This window comes from Procambarus clarkii, chromosome 13, assembly GCF_040958095.1.
Source record: "Procambarus clarkii isolate CNS0578487 chromosome 13, FALCON_Pclarkii_2.0, whole genome shotgun sequence".
Taxonomy (NCBI): domain Eukaryota; kingdom Metazoa; phylum Arthropoda; class Malacostraca; order Decapoda; family Cambaridae; genus Procambarus; species Procambarus clarkii.
Genome location: NC_091162.1, coordinates 26042804 through 26063471, shown reverse-complemented (window position 1 = coordinate 26063471; position 20668 = coordinate 26042804). Strand labels below are relative to the sequence as shown.

General features: G+C 46.8%; 1 protein-coding gene across 1 annotated transcript; it reads left to right on the top strand.

Annotated features, from left to right (window-relative positions):
- The first annotated feature begins 397 nt into the window (after positions 1–397).
- LOC123757271 (leukocyte elastase inhibitor) lies at positions 398–12456 on the top strand. Its single transcript, XM_069323823.1, is given in 7 exon segments — positions 398–553; positions 5378–5713; positions 8502–8640; positions 9468–9684; positions 9687–9710; positions 11108–11343; positions 11683–12456. Coding segments are annotated over 6 exon segments (1284 nt in total). The 5' UTR covers positions 398–553; positions 5378–5381; the 3' UTR covers positions 12019–12456.
- Positions 12457–20668: the final 8212 nt, after the last annotated feature.

Sequence of the window (20668 nt, the reverse complement as noted above, 5' to 3'; positions counted from 1 at the left end):
TTCCCACCGGCGGAAATTTTTCCTAGAACGGGTTACATATTTCCCTCTGGTCATCGTTCACTCTCCGGAGTGTATCGTTCACTCTGCGTCCTCAGCATCTTCCCATAGATGCACTTCAGCGCGTTCACGGCCACTGTTGGCTGAGACTCGTTTGACACGTGTGGCTGATAGACAGCATGTTGTCCCGATCAGAGCCCTGGCCCTCACCACTACAACCACACCACAACTATTACCAGACTACAACAGCGCTGCATGTGTGTGTGTCCCCTGCCAGAAGACACACAGAACTGGAAGATGAAATGTATCATTCTGCGTCACTGGTCCAGAGCCGGGGCGCCACAGGATGCTAGAGGGAGGGAAAAAGGAACAGTGAGTGAAGGCGGACAGTCGGCAGGCGAGCGGGGCGGGTATATATGCTGGCCCTGAGTACCACCACACACAGTCACCAGCGTCCTCACCCACCACCGCTGCTTCTCCCGTCACTGTTGACCATCATACAGCTCCAGTGACACTGTCCTCATCTCTTCCAGCAGCCATTAACCGGTTCCTCCAGGTTGGTTGGTCTTTGCTGTGTGGCTTTGATAAGGAAACAGTTCAAGGGGGCTGCATGGGTAACAGCTTCCCTGACTTTGCGCCCTGGAGAGACCGCCCCAGACCGACAACCAGAGCGCAACTCCATATTCTCCTGAGACTGATGGATGACCGCTACTACTAGTTCAAGTGTGGTGTTGATTCACGGAGTGGTGGTGTCATCACCAAGTGAGCTCATCACCTGCTCATCACCAGCAGCATCATTTGTTGATTACTCCCGCCTTGACACCAGACACCTGTGGCCGGTCATGGCCTCATGTCACTTGTGTCATAAGTTCACAGCACTAAAGGATGTGTTGTGACACTCTAACCAGATAGTGTCTGGTGTCAACCTCACACTAGAATGTGTCATATTACCTCGCTTCACGCGACTTGTGTCATAAACTATCGACATTGGAGGACTGTGTCATAATCTCACGAAACTTGAGGTTGTGTGGTGTCAAACTCCCGACACAAGTCGTGACACTAGTGCTCTGTCATACTGTAACGGGGGGTGGGGGGAAATAGCTCTAACTTATCCATTATTCCACCCCCCAGTTAACTAACGAGGCCTGGGGAAACAGCTCTCTCTAGTCCGTTATACCGTCCCCAGTTAGCTAACTATTCTAGAGCACCTCCAGAGTTCCTAAGGCAACCTCTCTCGTTCAACACCTTGTAACCTAGGTATTTGACTACCTAGGTGCTAAGACTACAAGGCGCCGTAACTTGATCAACTACCCGAAACTCTAGAGAGAACTCTAGAATACATTTCACTGCCACAAACGTATAAGAGGAAACGAAAGGAAAGAAATGAATAGTGAAGTAATTAGTGAGGGTTTGGGGTGAGAGAGGTAGAGAGGTGGGAGGGGCGAGGAGGGTCATTAGTTGAAAGTGAGAGTTTAGAGAGGGGTGGAGGGAGAGGTATAGATAGGTAGAAGTAGAAGAGTAGATAGTAGTAGAAGAGTAGATAGTAGAAGACGAAATGCTGCCACCATCCATTCATGATCATTACATACAAGACAAGGAATGGAACTTGTCTGTATCACAAAATTCTCAAAAGATGTTCTCAAGGTCATTATTAGTATGTCCCATCTTTCCTGTACTCAGTAAAATCAGGGAACCAATAATCCCAGAGGCTTTCTCACCTCAACTCAACTCTAGGGGACACAAAGGCAATTTAAATAATAAATTCAATTATATTTCACATACTAAGTATCATAATTTAAGCAATGTTCAAGATCTATATATGTAAAGTGAGTCATCCTCCAAGAATCTGAGAACACTACAACTGACTGCCCCTGATCATCACACAACACTTGTAAAACACGACAAGTCACCTTAATGTTCAACTCACCAAGTGCCTGCCTATAGCTGGATTGAGAGGGGGGGGGGAGAGTCTGCAGCTGTCAGGCAGCTTCACCCCCGTCCGACCGACAGCCTGTCTCGGCTGTTGTCCTCCTGCTCTGCTGCCTGGTCTTCTGTCTTGTTAATCCTCTCGAATCGATAGCTCTCCGAGTATATATTGGGGAACCTAGTAGCTAACTCCGCCCACAAGTAGATAGCCTCCGGCTCTCTACCAAGCCACTCCTTAAACGTCGGCATGTTTGAAGGCTACCAGGCTCCAATTATATGATTAGTAGAAGTAAGGTGAAATTCGCATGATCTGACCTCAGGTCACTTGGGGTCATTAACTATTAGAGGTGTGAAACTTAGGCCGACCAAGCTGGCGCCTTCTCAAATTTCTGTCTGTGACTCATGTACTCTATGTATTAAATACAACTAAACCAAACACTTTTACAGTGTTTCAATACATTCGTCACATTAGAGTGTTGTGTCATAACCTCACGACACTGGAGGATGTTTAGTGGCAGTCTCACGATACTTGGGTGTTGTGTCATAACGTTAAGTGTTGTTGTGTCAAGTTTGATCACGACACTGAACAGCTGTGTCATAAGCTTATGCCCGCCTACCTATTGGCTGGATAAGGTGTGTGTTGGTGTCATAAGCAACAACAACAACAACAGAAGTGCGTGGTGTCAGACGCTCATGACACTAGAGATTAATTAGCCGGTGAGCGTTAACAACTGTGGTTTGTGACTGACACAGAGGAAGCTTCAGGTAGTTTACTTCACTTATTAGGCAACCCATACCCACCCCCGTAGGCGGTAGTTGGCACCATGCCCACCCAGTGGGGGGTAGTTGGCACTATGCCCACCCTGTGGGCGGTAGTGGGCACCATACCCACCCCGTGGGCGGTAGTGGACACCATACCCATCATGTGGGTGGTAGTGGACCCCATACCCATCCTGTGGGCGGTAGTGGGCACCATACCCACCCCGTGGGCGGTAGTGGACCCGATACCCATCCTGTGGCGGTAGTGGACCCCATACCTATCCTGTGGGCGGTAGTGGGCACCATACCCATCCTGTGGGCGGTAGTGGACCCCATACCCATCCTGTGGGCGGTAGTGGGCACCATACCCATCCTGTGGGCGGTAGTAGACCCTATACCCATCCTGTGGGCGGTAGTGGGCACCATACCCATCCTGTGAGCGGTAGTGGGCACCATACCCATCCTGTGGCGGTAATGGGCACCAAACCCATCCTGTGGGCAGTAGTGTACCCCATACACATCATGTGGGCGGTGGTGGGCACCATACCCATCATGTGGGCGGTAGTGGACCCCATACCCATCCTGTGACGGTAGTGGGCACCATACCCATCCTGTGGGCGGTAGTGGACCCCATACACATCATGTGGGCGGTAGTGGGCACCATACCCATCATGTGGGCGGTAGTGGGCAACATACCCATCATGTGAGCGCTAGTGGAAACCATACCCATCCTGTGAGCGGTAGTTGACCCCATACCCATCCTGTGGGCAGTAGTGGACCCCATACCCATCATGTGGGCGGTAGTGGACACCATACCCATCATGTGGGTGGTAGTGGACCCCATACCCACCCCGTGGGCGGTAGTGGGCACCATACCCACCCCGTGGGCGGTAGTGGACCCCATACCCATCCTGTGGCGGTAGTGGACCCCATACCCATCCTGTGGGCGGTAGTGGACACCATACCCATCCTGTGGGCGGTAGTGGACCCCATACCCATCCTGTGGGCGGTAGTAGGCACCATACCCATCCTGTGGGCGGTAGTGGACCCCATACCCATCCTGTGGGCGGTAGTGGGCACCATACCCATCCTGTGAGCGGTAGTGGGCACCATACCCATCCTGTGACTGTAGTGGACACCAAACCCATCCTGTGGGCGGTAGTGGACCCCATACACATCATGTGGGCGGTAGTGGACCCCATACCCATCCTGTGGGCGGTAGTGGACCCCATACCCATCCTGTGGGCGGTAGTAGGCAGCATACCCATCCTGTGGGCGGTAGTGAGCACCATACCCATCATGTGGGCGGTAGTGGACCCCAGACCCATCCTGTGGCGGTAGTTGGCACCATACCCATCCTGTGGGCGGTAGTGAACCCCATACACATCATGTGGGCGGTAGTGGGCACCATACCCATCCTGTGGCTGTAGTGGGTACCAAACCCATCCTGTGGGAGGTAGTGGACCCCATACACATCATGTGGGCGGTAGTGGGCACCATACCCATCATGTGGGCGGTAGTGGGCAACATACCCATCCTGTGAGCGGTAGTTGACCCCATACCCATCCTGCGGGCGGTATTGGGCACCCTACCCATCCTGTGGGCGGTAGTGGGCACCATACCCATTCTGTGGGCGGTAGTGGGCACCATACCCATCCTGTGGGCGGTAGTGGGCACCATACCCATCCTGTGGGTGGTAGTGGGCACCATACCCATCCTGTGGGGGGTAGTGGGCATCATACCCCATTCACTCTCCCTCTACCTCTCTCCATCACTCCAGTTCTCTCTGCCTCTGTCACTCTAAATCTCTCTGGTTCTCTCCCTCTCTCACGTCTCTACCTCCTGTTCCCCCTCCCTCTACCTCTCTCATTCCATCCCATTCCTCTCCTAATGGGCAAAAGATGCTCGAGTAATATTCAGTCAACGTTATTGATGTTGAATCAATGGTATGGACGTTGATTCTCTAGGATAACAGCTGTTAACTCTGTTTAACACTCTATGGACAGTCAAACCCTCATTTTATATTTCACAGGACTTGCTGGTGGACGCATAGGAGCCGATCCTTCTTCATTAAGGAGAGGTCGACCCCAACCGTCCTACGGCTTTGACTGTAAAATCACAAATCAGGATGTAATGTTCTGTGAGAGGCTAGCCCTAAGCGTCTGGCTTCCCTTCTCTGACAGACAGACATCCTAATTAATAGATACAGATAATCGGCTCAGAAACGGAATCCCAAAGTTGGTTTAGTGAACAAGTTCAGCCTTGATGAGCCAGTTACATGGCCACGTCAACAGTCACAGGTTAATTAGTTTATTATGATCCCCATTAATCATATCTGGCGGGTGAGTGACAGAAAGGTTTCAGTTTCACATGAAGGGTTCAAGAGATTTAAGCAGTCACCGTGGTGTAGTGGTTTAGACCCTCTCCTGGCGTTTCGCGAGACCTTTGTTTCTAGGTTCGTGTCCTGGCCGGAGAGGATTTACTGGGCGCCAATCCTTAACTGTAGTCTCTGTTTAACCCAACAGTAAAATGGGTACCTGGTTGTTAAACGATTTGGCGGGTCGTATTCCAGGGAACATTGGATGAAGGACTTGCCCGAAACGCTACGCGTACTAGTGGCTGTACAAGAATGTATAAGAACTCTTGTATATATAAATAATTAAAAATATAAAATAAAAATCTTGTCTTCCGGCAGAAATATGAGGTGGGAAGCTGTGGCGGGAGTTACCATCGCGACGGTTGTCGTGGCAACGGTGGCCAGCGTCGTCCCACAATGCCTCTCCGACAGTGGCAACTCCAGAGGCGTCAACACTGACCTCTCCGGCATCAACGACTTCAGCTTTGATCTCTACAGACAACTTTCCCGCAATACCCCGGCCGAGAACCTCTTTTTCTCGCCCTATAGCATTTGGACAGCGCTCACCCTGATCTACTTCGGGACGGCGGGAAGCACCAAGACCCAACTGGAAGCCGCGCTCAGGGTTACGGACAAGGCGTCAACACTGCGGTTGTGGCGCGCACTTGACGTAATGTGAGTACCGACTCTATCACCTCACTACATTATTATCATACACGATTTCTTCAGGCACATTACAATATTCACTTACACCAATAGTATTCCCAGACACAAAGATGCTTATAAACACTGATGATGAGTTCCCCAGCACGCACATGCTACATGGCTGACCAGACCACACACTAGAAGGTGAAGGGACGACGACGTTTCGGTCTGTCCTGGACCATTCTCAAGTCGATTGTGATGAGGAAGTAGATGCAGGCAATAAATAAACTAGAGAGAAGTGAGGAGCAAAGTGTAGTAGAGGAGATAGTAGTAGGAATAAGAAATGCAGAGAGCCTATTGGCCTATACGAGGCTGCTCCTATTATAACCACCGAATAAGGAGATAGTAATAGGAATAAGAAGAGAATAGGAAGGGAACGTAAAGCAAACAAAGAATAGAAAAGAGAGAAGAGAGAAAGAAAAGGAGAGAGAAAGAAAGAATTCGTCTTGTCCTCTCCAATACTTTGGCGAAACTGTCCGTACACTGAATTACAGACTTAAAGAACACAAGAGAAGTGTTAAGTCTGCAGACACTAACAATGCTCTCTTCGGTCATGTGAGGGATTCCAATCATCCTATTGATTGGTCTTCCTCTAAAATAATTTTTGGAGGAAGACCAATCAATTTTTTTTTTATTTTTTTAGACCAATTTATTTTTATTTAATTATTACTATCCTATTACTATTACTGCAGAAGGCCAATAGACCTTCTGCAGTTCTTATTCCTACTACTATCTCCTCTACTACACTTTGCTCCTCACCTCTCTCTAGCCTATTTATTGCCTGCATCTTCTTCCTCATCACAATCGACTTGAGAATGGTCCAGGACGGACCGAAACGTCGTCGTCCCTTTACCTTCTAGTGTGTGGTCTGGTCAACTTACTTTAGCCACGTTATTGTGACTCATCGGCTGCATGCTACCTGACTCCTGCAGTGCAGTAGGCTACAGCCTCAGCTCACACGCGAGGGACTCGAATTCAATTCTCTGGCAGGACACAAGCACCTGGTCACGTTTCCTTTCACCTGATGCACCTGTTCACCAAGCAATTAATTGGTACCAAGCAAGTTAAGAAAATTGCTGTGGGTTAGAACCCTGGGAGGTTGTAGCCCCCATTAGGTGACTGATGAAAGAGTATGATTCGTTCATCATATTCTTATTTGTCCACGATCACCATCACTAGCACCAACACCATCACTAGCACCAACACCATCACTAGTATCATCACCATTAGTAGCATCATCACCATCACTAGCACCAACACCATCACTAGCATCATCACCATCACTAGCACCAACACCATCACTAGCACCAACACCATCACTAGTATCATCACCATTACTAGCATCATCACCATTACTAGTACCAACACCATCACTAGCATCATCACCATCACTAGCACCAACACCATCACTAGCACCAACACCATCACTAGTATCATCACCATTAGTAGCATCATCACCATCACTAGCACCAACACCATCACTAGCATCATCACCATCACTAGCACCAACACCATCACTAGCACCAACACCATCACTAGAACCAACACCATCACTAGCACCAACACCATCACTAGCACCAACACCATCACTAGCATCATCACCATCACTAGCACCAACACCATCACTAGCACCAACACCATCACTAGAACCAACACCATCACTAGCACCAACACCATCACTAGCACCAACACCATCACTAGAACCAACACCATCACTAGCACTAACACCATTACTAGCATCAACACCATCACTGGCATCAACAGCATCATTAGCATCATCACTATCACTAGCACCATCATTACTACTCCCACCATCACTAGCATCATCACCATCACTAGCACCATCATTACTACTCCCACCATCACTAGCACCAACACCATCACTAGTTTCATCACCATTCCTAGCATCATCACCATCACTAACACGAACACCATCACTAGCATCAACACCATCACTGGCATCAACACCATCACTAGCATCATCACCATCACTAGCACCAACACCATCACTAGCATCATCACCATCACTAGCACCAACACCATCACTAGCATCATCACCATCACTAGCACCATCATTACTATTCCCACCATCACTAGCACCAACACCATCACTAGCACCAACACCATCACTAGCACCAACACCATCACTAGCACCAACACCATCACTAGCACCAACACCATCACTAGCACCAACACCATCACTAGCATCATCACCATCACTAACACTAACACCATCACTGGCATCAACACCATCACTGGCATCAATACCATCACTGGCATCAATACCATCACTACCACCAACACCATCACTAGCATCATCACCATCACTAACACTAACACCATCACTGGCATCAACACCATCACTGGCATCAATACCATCACTACCACCAACACCAACACTAGCATCATCACCATCACTAGCACCATCATTACTACTCCCACCATCACCACTACTGCCACCATTATCACTACTATTTCCACCATCACCACTACCACCACCATCTCCACTACCACCACTACTACTGCAACCATCACAACTACCACTACCACCACCACCACTTCTGCTAACTTCACTACTACTACTCCCACCATCACCACTTCCACCACCACCACTACTGCTACCATCACCACTACAGCCACCATTACCACTACTATTCCCACCATCACCACTACCACCACCATCACCACTACCACCACCACTAATGCTACCACCAATACTGCTACCATCACCACTACAGCCAGGCTCTCCCCCACACAGGTACGCCCAGCGAGCCAGCAGCCAGCCCCAGTACACCTTCAACATCGCCAATCGTGCCTACTTTGACGACCTCCTTGACCTGCGACCTTGCATCTCCACCATCCTCCACAAGGAGCTCCAGAAGATCGACTTCTCAGACGTAAGAGATAAGGGTTTTTATTCATTATGTTCAAATGCCTTTTGTCATGTTTTTCTCGTATTTCTTGGCGGAAAATTGACCTGTTTAATTAATTTTGGTTAATTAGATTATTATGTGTCCGAACCGCCTTGCGATGTTGTGGGTCACTGAATGGCTTCAGGAACTGGACCCTTATGTTATGTATGTTAAGACAGTTATATATGTTGCGAATAAGTTTCAATTTTAATTTGTCTCGAAGTTACAATTGCAACGGCAATTGATTAAGTTATAATTAAAGAAATCAAGTTGCAATTGCATTGATTAAGTTACAATTGTACAGAGTAAGTTACATTTTCAGTGATTAAGTTAGAATAGCCGTGAAAAATTATCAGTTATAGTGATTTAGTTTCAGTTGTGTTAAGGAAGGTACTATTGCAGTTATCAAGTTACAATTGTAGTGATCAAGTCTCAATTATAGCTATGAAGTTACAATTGTAGTTATTAAATTAAAGTGACCAAGTTACAAGCGATCAGGTTAATTGCTTAACTTGGTTAAGCTATTACTAAAATGATCATGGTAGTAGTCGTGATCAAGTACGAAGAGGTGAACAGTCAGAGAAGTGTACAGAAGACAATCCCAGTAACACTATTGTCACTTCGTTGTGTATTTGACTGGAGCGTCTGGTGGAGGACCAACTCTACCTTTCCCAGAGTGCTGGCGGGTTATTTACATGACTTGGGTTGGCCATCCCCAAGTGAGGGGATGTTTAGGCTCATCTGTTGTGAAAAGTTTTCAATGTTGCCCATTTATCAAGATGAATATTAACGAGCAATTTGTTCATCGCCAGCTTTACGGTTCTTCGGCCACCATCAACGAGTTCGTGTCCACCACCACCAAAGGCCTCATTCCGAAACTGGTGAGCCCTGATGACATGGTGGACGCCATCATGATACTTATCAACGCCGCCTACTTCAAGGGCACCTGGAGGTACCAGTTCAAACCCTCGCACACACAACCCAGGCAGTTCTTTGTCTCCCCCGGCCACTCTGTCGACGTGCCCATGATGTGCTCAAGACAAAGCTCAGGCTAGGTAAGGTTACATCACCTGGTGAAGCTCGGCCAGGGTCCTTGTATTATCGTCATTATTATTAATATGATGGAGCCCCAGAAACACTTCAAGTCTCAAGACCAGCGTGTAAAAACGACGGAGGCATTGTTATGAAGTGAAGGGAGTAAGCACATTAATACGGGTTATGGGATCTGATTCAAGTTGACTATACTTTAGTTACCATTAGCCTTGCACTGGCCTGTTTCTTATTATTGGGGAAGTGAGAGACCTTCACTCCCAGATCTTAAGTGAGGCCGGCCTACTACGGTAACCACACTCCTGATAGCTACATTAGAATAGAAGTGATAGGCTCTAGATAACCATGAAAAAGGGGGAGAGAGGCGGATTATATTCATTCTAAGGGGAGAAAAGAGATATTAACGATAACATTTACTCAGTTTTTCAGTAAATGCATTGACTTTCTCACATCAAGTCTGTGTAATAATTTCGAGGTGGATAAAAGTGTGCATTTGACATATTTATGTCCCCCTTGATCAACCAACATTTCAACACAATATTTTAATGCATTACTGGTCTGGCCCTCCTAACTAATTTCCAGAATATATATAAATTTCCTGGTCTCCATCTGACTTTCCAAAGATACTACCATTAACTCAGTCGTCGATAGAAAACTGTGTTGCTACACAATTGATCTACCGCTGACATATTTCGGACATTTTGGTACACAATATTACGCTTGCACTCACCAAAGATCTTCTACCATGGACGCTACATGAGTCTTCCCTCCCCAACAGGGTCAGAGAGCATTGTGCTTGTCGGTCCTGCAGCACCTCTGAGGGAGACTTTTCCCTGGAGTCTGGATCCGTATCTGAATATGGATCAGAAGTTATTCCTCTCTCTCAAGTGCTCCAGTATTTCAGATACTGGAAATGGAGCACTGGAGCACCTGAGAGAGACAGAGGATTCCATAGATATTCGATCCACATTCAAATTTGGTTCCCAAATATAGAGAGGTAGTGCCCCTTTCAATTAGCCAGAGGTTACTTCCCTGTCGGTCATGTCAAAGCAGTTACCAACTGCATCCTCTCTATGTGACCCAACACAATCATGGGATTAGTAGGTCATACTGTAATTAAAACCTTCATTAATATCATTATACGAGCACTGATCAATTTTAACCAAACATTCTGCATTATTCCTGTCCACTGGATCTTATTTCGTGTCCCTTCTTCCTGCATAGGGCCTCCAGTGCCTGCTTCTTTTCGCCCTTGACAATGTCCATAACAGGACATAATCACAAACTATTATGTAATAAGTGTATTCAAATTTGACGCTGGTACACACAAATACCAACTCACTAAAATCAAACTACAACCTCTATAAGATTGTACATGATAGCTCTTCCTCCTCACTATCAGCCCACTCAGAGGAGCTGGCAGCCCAAGTTCTGGAAGTGCCCTACGCCGGAGACGCCATTTCCATGTTGTTGTTACTGCCGGACGTCGAGGGAGAGGAAGGGTTCCGGTGCGTGGTGTCAGCGCTCACTTCCGGCACCCTGTTGAGAGCCACCCAGGAACGGGCCCATACTGACACGGTCGAACTTTTCCTGCCCAGGTTTAAGTTGGAACAGATGCTCGAGGATGATTTGCAGGAGGTAAGACATCAGCTAGTTCCAGCTTTACTGTGTAATTAACATGATCCAAACTTTAATAACTTTATTCCTAATGAAAAACATAAAATTGCTCATTAAAATATCCGTTTCTTGGGTCAGGCTTCAGATGAGCTGAGGCACGATAATAGCTTTATTATCGTTTATAAAAGGAACACACGCGGAATTACTAATGAACCCTTAATCTGTTTAAGAGAGTGATGTTGGGGGGAGGAGATGACGGTGATGGGGACTATGATTTGATTACAGTTAACAGATCAAGTGATTGATAAAAACAAAAACCAATACCATAATTAACACCCATTGTGTCCCTTCCTTGACCAGGGCCTCAAGAACCTGGGAATCCGTGACCTGTTCAACGGTAGTTCAGCCGACCTGTCGCAGTTCTCAGTCAACAAGGAGCTCGTCGTCAGCAAGACTATCCACAAAGCTTTCGTCGAGGTGAATGAAGAAGGGACAGAGGCCGCAGCTGCAACGGCGGTGGTGGCCTACGTCAGATCCGGCTTCAACAGGGCGCATAGTTTCGTCTGTAACAGACCGTTCTTGTTCCTCATTCACGACAACCAAACGAAGAACGTTCTGTTCATGGGAGCCTACAAGAAGCCGCTGACAGGCTCCTACAGGAAGACGCAGACAGCCTACAGGAGAGGCAGTGGATAAAATAAATAGTCATGAAGAACGACATGGGTTGTGAATATTGAAAGCGGTAGAAATGCATTTAGAGAATATAACACATAGGGAGAATCAACAAGAGAAAGATAGATGAATGAAATAGAGACGTACAGAGAATTTCTAAAGATTTTCTTTACACAATACATGAAAGCCTCAAACGGAAATTAAGCACAAAATGAAGACTGATACATAATATGCACAAAAAATCACCTTAACGTGATATATCAATGAGAAAATCAGTAAGACCCGTGTGCGAAGTCCGAATCCTCCTCACAGTTCATACTGATGTTCTCACACATAAATGTACTAGAGTTGTATAGAATAAGGTGCCTCAGTACTGTATATATAAAGACATTATTTTATTTTATATAAGCAAAATTGTTTTTGTTTACTGTTATGAAATTATAAATATATCTATAAAGTTAATTTGTCAATGATTTAACCAACAATAGTTGATAAGCAATATAAATTGGTAAATAAATATAACACTACACCATTATCACATCTAGAGAACATATCTGAGTTTGCAAAACTTTGAGACAGTAACATAACCATTTCACGTCATAGTGATACAAGTCTCTGAGTACATTGTAGGCTTTAAAAGTTATTAACTTTAGATGATTTAATAATTCAATGTTTCAACATTTAACATAAGTTCCCTAAGAAGACTTAGAGTCTTATCTGTATCTGACAGATTCGGGACATCCGTTATGTGCATACTAACGTACTAACATACTAACATTCAATAGAAATGGAAAAGAATTTTCCGTTTCTATTGAAATATGTTTGCGCATGCGCGAGGAGAGGGGTTGAGGGAGGAGGGAAACTTGGCCACGAAACACCAAGACGGCCATAAGTACAGAGTTTTTTTTTTTTTTGCAGGGATATTTCTGTGCGGGCCCTAAGCCTCTGGTTGGCCCACTATGTTTTGCTTGTTTCTGTTTTACTTGGGCAGAGTATGAGTATTTATCACTCATATGGTCGCTTCAATAAGATGTTGCCATACGATATAAGATGTGTCTCGTGGCCAAGTTTAACAACTTCTTTTGCTCTGTTGAATCTAAGTTGAAATCTTAATAGGTTTGTAACTGTGCACTGTGTTAGATAATGGAGAGGTGACGCTTGCGCAAGCTACGCGATCGGCCATTGCTATTAATCGGCCCCGAAGTGCATAATTACTCCATTAGCTATCCAAGGATTGCATCGGCGGACAGCAATTACGTTTAGTGGTTTAGTTTTATTGTTCTGAGCTCTCAACATGTAAACTTTACCCTTAGTTCGTCGTTACATCATGCTCCCTCCTCTAACCACTCGTATGTTCCCAGTGAACCAAACTTACCCCTTCAATTAACCCATAGGTGACATAATCTATTGTGTGTAAGCAATTTTTACACCATATTGGGTTTCCAGTGTGTGTTGAAGCAGCCTGAGGTGAGACAAACTCCCTCGCCACTCTAGCTGGTCATATGTTCCAGCAGATTCAAGATGACGCCGTCGCCCAACCACGCTACCGTTCACTGTTACAGCTAAGCAGCTGATCTTTCGTTAATTTACTAATTAACTTCTCATAAATTGATGAGATTTAATATTTCGAATTTATATTTCATTTACGTGAACTAGGATTTTAATCATATTTCTTATAGCCTCATGAACCTTTAGATAGGAACAATTTTCTTGTCTAACATCTATTGCTATATAATCTTGTCATTAACCAAATTATTGAATACTTATACAAATTATATTTCTTAGTATATCTTACCAACCCCTTAATATATCTTACCAATACCCATCCAGTGAGCGGTAGTGGAGCCCCCCATACCCATCCTGTGAGCGGTAGTGGACACCATGCCCATCCTGTGATCGGTAGCGCACCCCATACCCTTCCTGTGAGCGGTAGTGGACACCATACCCATCCTTTGAGCGGTAGCGGACCCAATACCCATCCTGTGAGCGGTAGTGGACACCATACCCATCCTGTGAGCGGTAGTGGACCCCATACCCATCCTGTGAGCGGTAGTGGACACCATACTCATCCTGTGAACGATAGCGGACCCCATACCCATCCTGTGGGCGGTAGCGGACCCCATACCCATCCTGTGAGCGGTAGTGGACCCCATACCCATCCTGTGAGTGGTAGTGGACCCCATACCCATCCTGTGAGCGGTAGCGGACCCCATACCCATCCTGTGAGCGGTAGTGGACCCCATACCCATCCTGTGAGCGGTAGTGGACCCCATCCTGTGAGCGGTAGCGGACCCCATACCCATCTTGTGAGCGGTAGTGGACCCCATACCCATCCTGTGAGCGGTAGCGGACCCCATACCCATCCTGTGAGCGGTAGTGGACACCATACTCTTCCTGTGAACGGTAGCGGACCCCATATCCATCCTGTGAGCGGTAGTGGACACTATACCCATCCTGTGAGCGGTAGCGGACCCCATACCCATCCTGTGAGCGGTAGTGGACCCCATACCCATCCTGTGAGCGGTAGCGGACCCCATACCCATCCTGTGAGCGGTAGTGGACCCCATACCCATCCTGTGAGCGGTAGCGGACCCCATACCCATCCTGTGAGCGGTAGTGGACACCATACTCATCCTGTGAACGGTAGCGGACCCCCATACCCATCCTGTGAGCGGTAGTGGACACCATACCCATCCTGTGAGCGGTAGCGGACCCCATATCCATCCTGTGAGCGGTAGCGGACCCCATGTTCATCCTGTGAGCGGTAGCGGACCCCCATACCCATCCTGTGAGCGGTAGCGGACCCCATACCCATCCTGTGGGCGGTAGCGGACCCAATACCCATCCTGTGAGCGGTAGTGGACCCCATACCCATCCTGTGAGTGGTAGTGGACCCCATACCCATCCTGTGAGCGGTAGTGGACCCCATCCTGTGAGCGGTAGCGGACCCCATACCCATCTTGTGAGCGGTAGTGGACCCCATACCCATCCTGTGAGCGGTAGCGGACCCCATACCCATCCTGTGAGCGGTAGTGGACACCATACTCTTCCTGTGAACGGTAGCGGACCCCATATCCATCCTGTGAGCGGTAGTGGACACCATACCCATCCTGTGAGCGGTAGCGGACCCCATACCCATCCTGTGAGCGGTAGTGGACCCCATACCCATCCTGTGAGCGGTAGCGGACCCCATACCCATCCTGTGAGCGGTAGTGGACACCATACTCATCCTGTGAACGGTAGCGGACCCCCATACCCATCCTGTGAGCGGTAGTGGACACCATACCCATCCTGTGAGCGGTAGCGGACCCCATACCCATCCTGTGAGCGGTAGCGGACCCCATGTTCATCCTGTGAGCGGTAGCGGACCACATACCCATCCTGTGAGCGGTAGCGGACCCCATACCCATCCTGTGAGAGGTAGTGGACACCATACCCATCCTGTGAGCGGTAGCGGACCCCATACCCATCCTGTGAGCGGTAGTGGACCCCATACCCATCCTGTGATCGGTAGCGGACCCCATACCCATCCTGTGAGCCGTAGTGGGTACCATACCCATCCTGTGAGCAGTAGTGGGCAACATACCCATCCTGTGAGCGGTTGTGGGCACCATACCCATTCTGTGAGCGGTAGTGAACCATATACCCCCATTCACTCTTCCTATCGTTCCCTCTACCTCTCTTCGTCACTCCAGTTCTCTCTGCCTCTGTGACTCTAAATCTCTCTGGTTCTCTCCTTCTCTCCCGTTCTCTCTCACGTCTCTTCCTCCTGTTCTCCCTCCCTCCCTCCTTCTCTCTCCGTCCATCCCATTTTCTCTCCTAATGGGGAAAAGATGCTCGAGTAATATTCAGTCAACGTTATTGATGTTGAATCAATAGTATGGACGTTAATTCTATGGGATAACAGCTGTAAACTCAGTTTAACACTCTATGGACAATCAAACCCTCATTTCATAGTTCACAGGACTTGCTGGTGGACGCATAGGAGGCGATCCTTCTTAAGGAGAGGTCGACCCCAACCGTCCTATGGCTTTGACTGTAAAATCACAAATCAGGATGTAATGTTCAGTGAGAGGCTAGCCCTAAGCGTCTGGCTTCCCTTCTCTGACAGACAGACATCCTAATTAATAGATACAGATAATCGGCTCAGAAACGGAATCCCAAAGCTGGTTTAGTGAAACAAGTTCAGCCTTGATGAGCCAGTTACATGGCTACGTCAAAAGTCACAGGTTAATTAGTTTATTATGACCCCCATTAATCATATCTGGCGGGTGAGTGACAGAAAGGTTTCAGTTTCACATGAAGGGTTCAGGAACTGGACCTCAACCATTTCTAAACTAAGCAACTTACATCTGTGACGAGCTAGTCACGTGTAATTTTGTGTGTAGTTACAGTGTAGTTACAGGATGAGAGCTACGCTCGTGGTGTCCCATCTTCCCAGTGCTCTTTGTTGTATAACTACTGACGGTTTTGGTATCAACCACATTCTCACTTAGCTTGTTCCAGCCGTCTACCACTGTGTATGTGTGTGCTTATGTGTGGGCACTCACCTATTTGTGCTTGCGGGGGTTGAGCTCTGGCTCTTTCGGCCCGCCTCTCAACTGTCTATCAATGCTACTAACTACTAACTATTTTTTTCACACACACACACACACACACAAACTACACTTAGGTAATTACTTAGGTAATTACACGCACACACACACACACACACACACACACACACACACACACACACACACACACACACACACACACACACACACACACACACACACACAGAAAGCAGCCCGTAACAGCTGTCTAACGCCCAGGTAACTATTTATTGCTAGGTAACAGGGGCATCAGGGTGAAAGAAACTATGCTCATTTGTTTTCCGCGATCGCCAGGGTGCGATCCCAGATCCCTAGGATTACGAATCCCGGGCGCTGTTCACTCAGCTACTAGGCCCACTGAAGTGTGTGTGTGTGTGTACTCACCCAGTTGTGCTTGCGGGGGTTGAGCTCTGGCTCTTTGGTCCCGCCTCTTAACCGTCAATTAACAGGTGTACAGGATCCTGAGCCTATTGGGCTCTATCATATCTACACTTGAAACTGTGTATGGAGTCAGCCTCCACCACATCACTTCCTAATGCATTCCATTTGTCAACCACTCTGACACTAAAAAAGTTCTTTCTAATATCTCTGTGGCTCATTTGGGCACTCAGTTTCCACCTGTGTCCCCTAGTGCGTGTGACCCGTGTGTTAAATAGCCTGTTTTTATCAACCCTGTCGATTCCCTTGAGAATCTTGAATGTGATGATCATGTCCCCCCTAACTTTTCTGTCTTCCAACGAAGTGAGGTTTAATTCCCGTAGTCTCTCCTCGTAGCTCATACCTCTCAGCTCGGGTACTAGTCTGGTGGCAAACCTTTGAACCTTTTCCAGTTTAGTCTTCACATCCCACAATGTGTGTGTGTGTGTATTCTTAATGAATATAGTTACATCAAGTTCTAAGATTTAAGCAGTCCCCGTGGAGTAGTGGTTAAGACCCTCGCGTGGCGTTTCGTGAGCGCTTTGTTTCTGGGTTCGTATCCTGGCCGGGGAGGATTTACTGGGCGTCAATCCTTAACTGTAGTCTCTGTTTAACCCAACAGTAAAATGGGTACCTGTTTGTTAAACGATTTAGCGGGTCGTATTCCAGGGAACATTGGATGAAGGACTTGCCCGAAACGCTACGCGTACTAGTGGCTGTACAAGATTGTATAAGAACTCTTGTATATATAAATAATTAAAAATATAAAATAAAAATCTTGTCTTCCGGCAGAAATATGAGGTGGGAAGCTGTGGCGGGAGTTACCATGGCGACGGTTGTCGTGGCAACGGTGGCCAGCGTCGTCCCACAATGCCTCTCCGACAGTGGCAACTCCAGAGGCGTCAACACTGACCTCTCCGGCATCAACGACTTCAGCTTTGATCTCTACAGACAACTTTCCCGCAACACCCCGGCCGAGAACCTCTTTGTCTCGCCCTATAGCATTTGGACAGCGCTCACCCTGACCTACTTCGGGACGGCGGGAAGCACCAAGACCCAATTGGAAGCCGCGCTCAGGGTTACGGACAAGGCGTCAACACTGCGGTTGTGGCGCGCACTTGACGTAATGTGAGTACCGACTCTATCACCTCACTACATTATTATCATACACGATTTCTTGAAGCACATTACAATATTCACTTACACCAATAGTATTCCCAGACACAAAGATGCTTATAAACACTGATGATGAGTTCCCCAGCACGCACATGGAACATGGCTCCTGCAGCGCAGTAGGCTACAGCCTCAGCTCACACGCGAGGGACTCGAATTCAATCCTCTGGCAGGACACAAGCACCTGGCCCACGTTTCTTTTCACCTGATGCATCAGTTCACCAAGCAATTAATTGGTACCAAGCAAGTTAAGAAAATTGCTGTGAGTTAGAACCCTGGGAGGTTGTAGCCCCCATTTGGTGACTGATGAAAGAGTATGATTCGTTCATCATATTCTTATTTGTCTACGATCACCATCACTAGCACCAACACCATCACTAGCATCATCACCATCACTAGCATCATCACCATCACTAGCACCAACACCATCACTAGCACCAACACCATCACTAGCATCATCACCATCACTAGCACCAACACCATCACTAGCATCATCACCATCACTAGCATCATCACCATCACTAGCATCATCACCATCACTAGCACCAACACCATCACTAGCATCATCACCATCACTAGCATCATCACCATCACTAGCATCATCACCATCACTAGCACCAACACCATCACTAGCATCATCACCATCACTAGCACCAACACCATCACTAGCATCATCACCATCACTAGCACCAACACCATCACTAGCATCATCACCATCACTAGCACCAACACCATCACTAGCATCATCACCATCACTAGCATCATCACCATCACTAGCACCAACACCATCACTAGCACCAACACCATCACTAGCATCATCACCATCACTAGCACCAACACCATCACTAGCACCAACACCATCACTAGCACCAACACCATCACTAGCACCAACACCATCACTAGCACCAACACCATCACTAGAACCAACACCATCACTAGCACCAACACCATCACTAGCACCAACACCATCACTAGAACCAACACCATCACTAGTATCATCACAATTACTAGCATCATCACCATCACTGTGTGGCTCTGTAACCTCTCTACCACCGGTCACAGGATTGTGTGACTCTGTAACCTCTCTACCACCGGTCACAGGATTGTGTGACTCTGTAACCTCTCTACCACCGGTCACAGGATTGTGTGACTCTGTAACCTCTCTACCACCGGTCACAGGATTGTGTGGCTCTGTAACCTCTCCACCACCGGTCACAGGACTGTGTGGCTCTGTAACCTCTCCACCACCGGTCAACACTAGGAGAGAGGCAGGAATGTGTCAAGACGGGCGGCGTCAGAGGTATGTGATTCACTGAGGGTTCCATCTAGGGACAAGTGAACCAGAATGCACAGAAAGCAAGACTTACTATCATATTGAAAATCTGGACATTGAACAAGGAGGTGCACGGCTACTAGTGGGACAAGCATTTCTAAATACGACATTGCTGAATATAATATTCGAGAGTTTCTTTGTTTTCTTTTTTGCAAAGTTTACACTTTAGTGTATTCGACACGAATTTAATTTGATGTGTGTGGCTATGAATCTGGTTCGAATCCAGAAGCAGGCCTCATTAAAGATCGCAAGAACAGTTCAACATGCTGCAGAATGCATGGGGCAATAATATTTATTATTATTATTATTATTATTATTATTATTATTATTATTATTATTTTCTACCACAGACGTGGCCACACATTTACAATGCTAACTAGCATATATACATTTTCTTCTGTCCCCATGGACAGGGTTAGAGATGTGTTAAACATATAGTTTAGGGGTTTATTGAACAATCAACCACAGAAGGTGATTCGGTGCTTTTAAAATGCTAAGCTAACCTACATACGTAAATACATAGATACACAGATTTACATATGCCTTACATAAAGTGTTCGACGTGTCTTTTACATAGTGGCATTAATGTACATTTACAAAGGTGAAATGTAATTCTGATCAACATCCATATATACTTTATACCCATACATATACATACATATATACACACACATGCATTCACATACATTTGTCTCATTTACTCTGACAGGGTGAGATAGCTGATAAAGAAACTAATGTGCAATTAAGCACTTAATCACTGAAGGTGATTAAGTTGCTTTTACAAGCTCAGGTTATATAGTTACATCATATACATACATTGTATAATTAATCTATTGCATGGTCAATCTTGGATACAAGTCCAATATATCATCAAGTGTTCCAGTACTCATATAGTAATTACAGAGTTCAGCATACCTTAGCCCAGGAGGGCGAAAGTCAGTCAGTATGGGACATTCTACAATATAATGTTCAAGAGAGTGCATGTTTTCTCTTTCACAAAGTTGACAGATTGTGTACTCGACATTTGGGTTTTGAGAAAGCTGCCAGATACGTCTATATCCCAGGCGTATTCTGGCCACTATAACATCACATTGCCGAGTTCTTGTTCTATTAGTCCCATATGTAAATGTCTCCTCACGATATCTATCATAATATA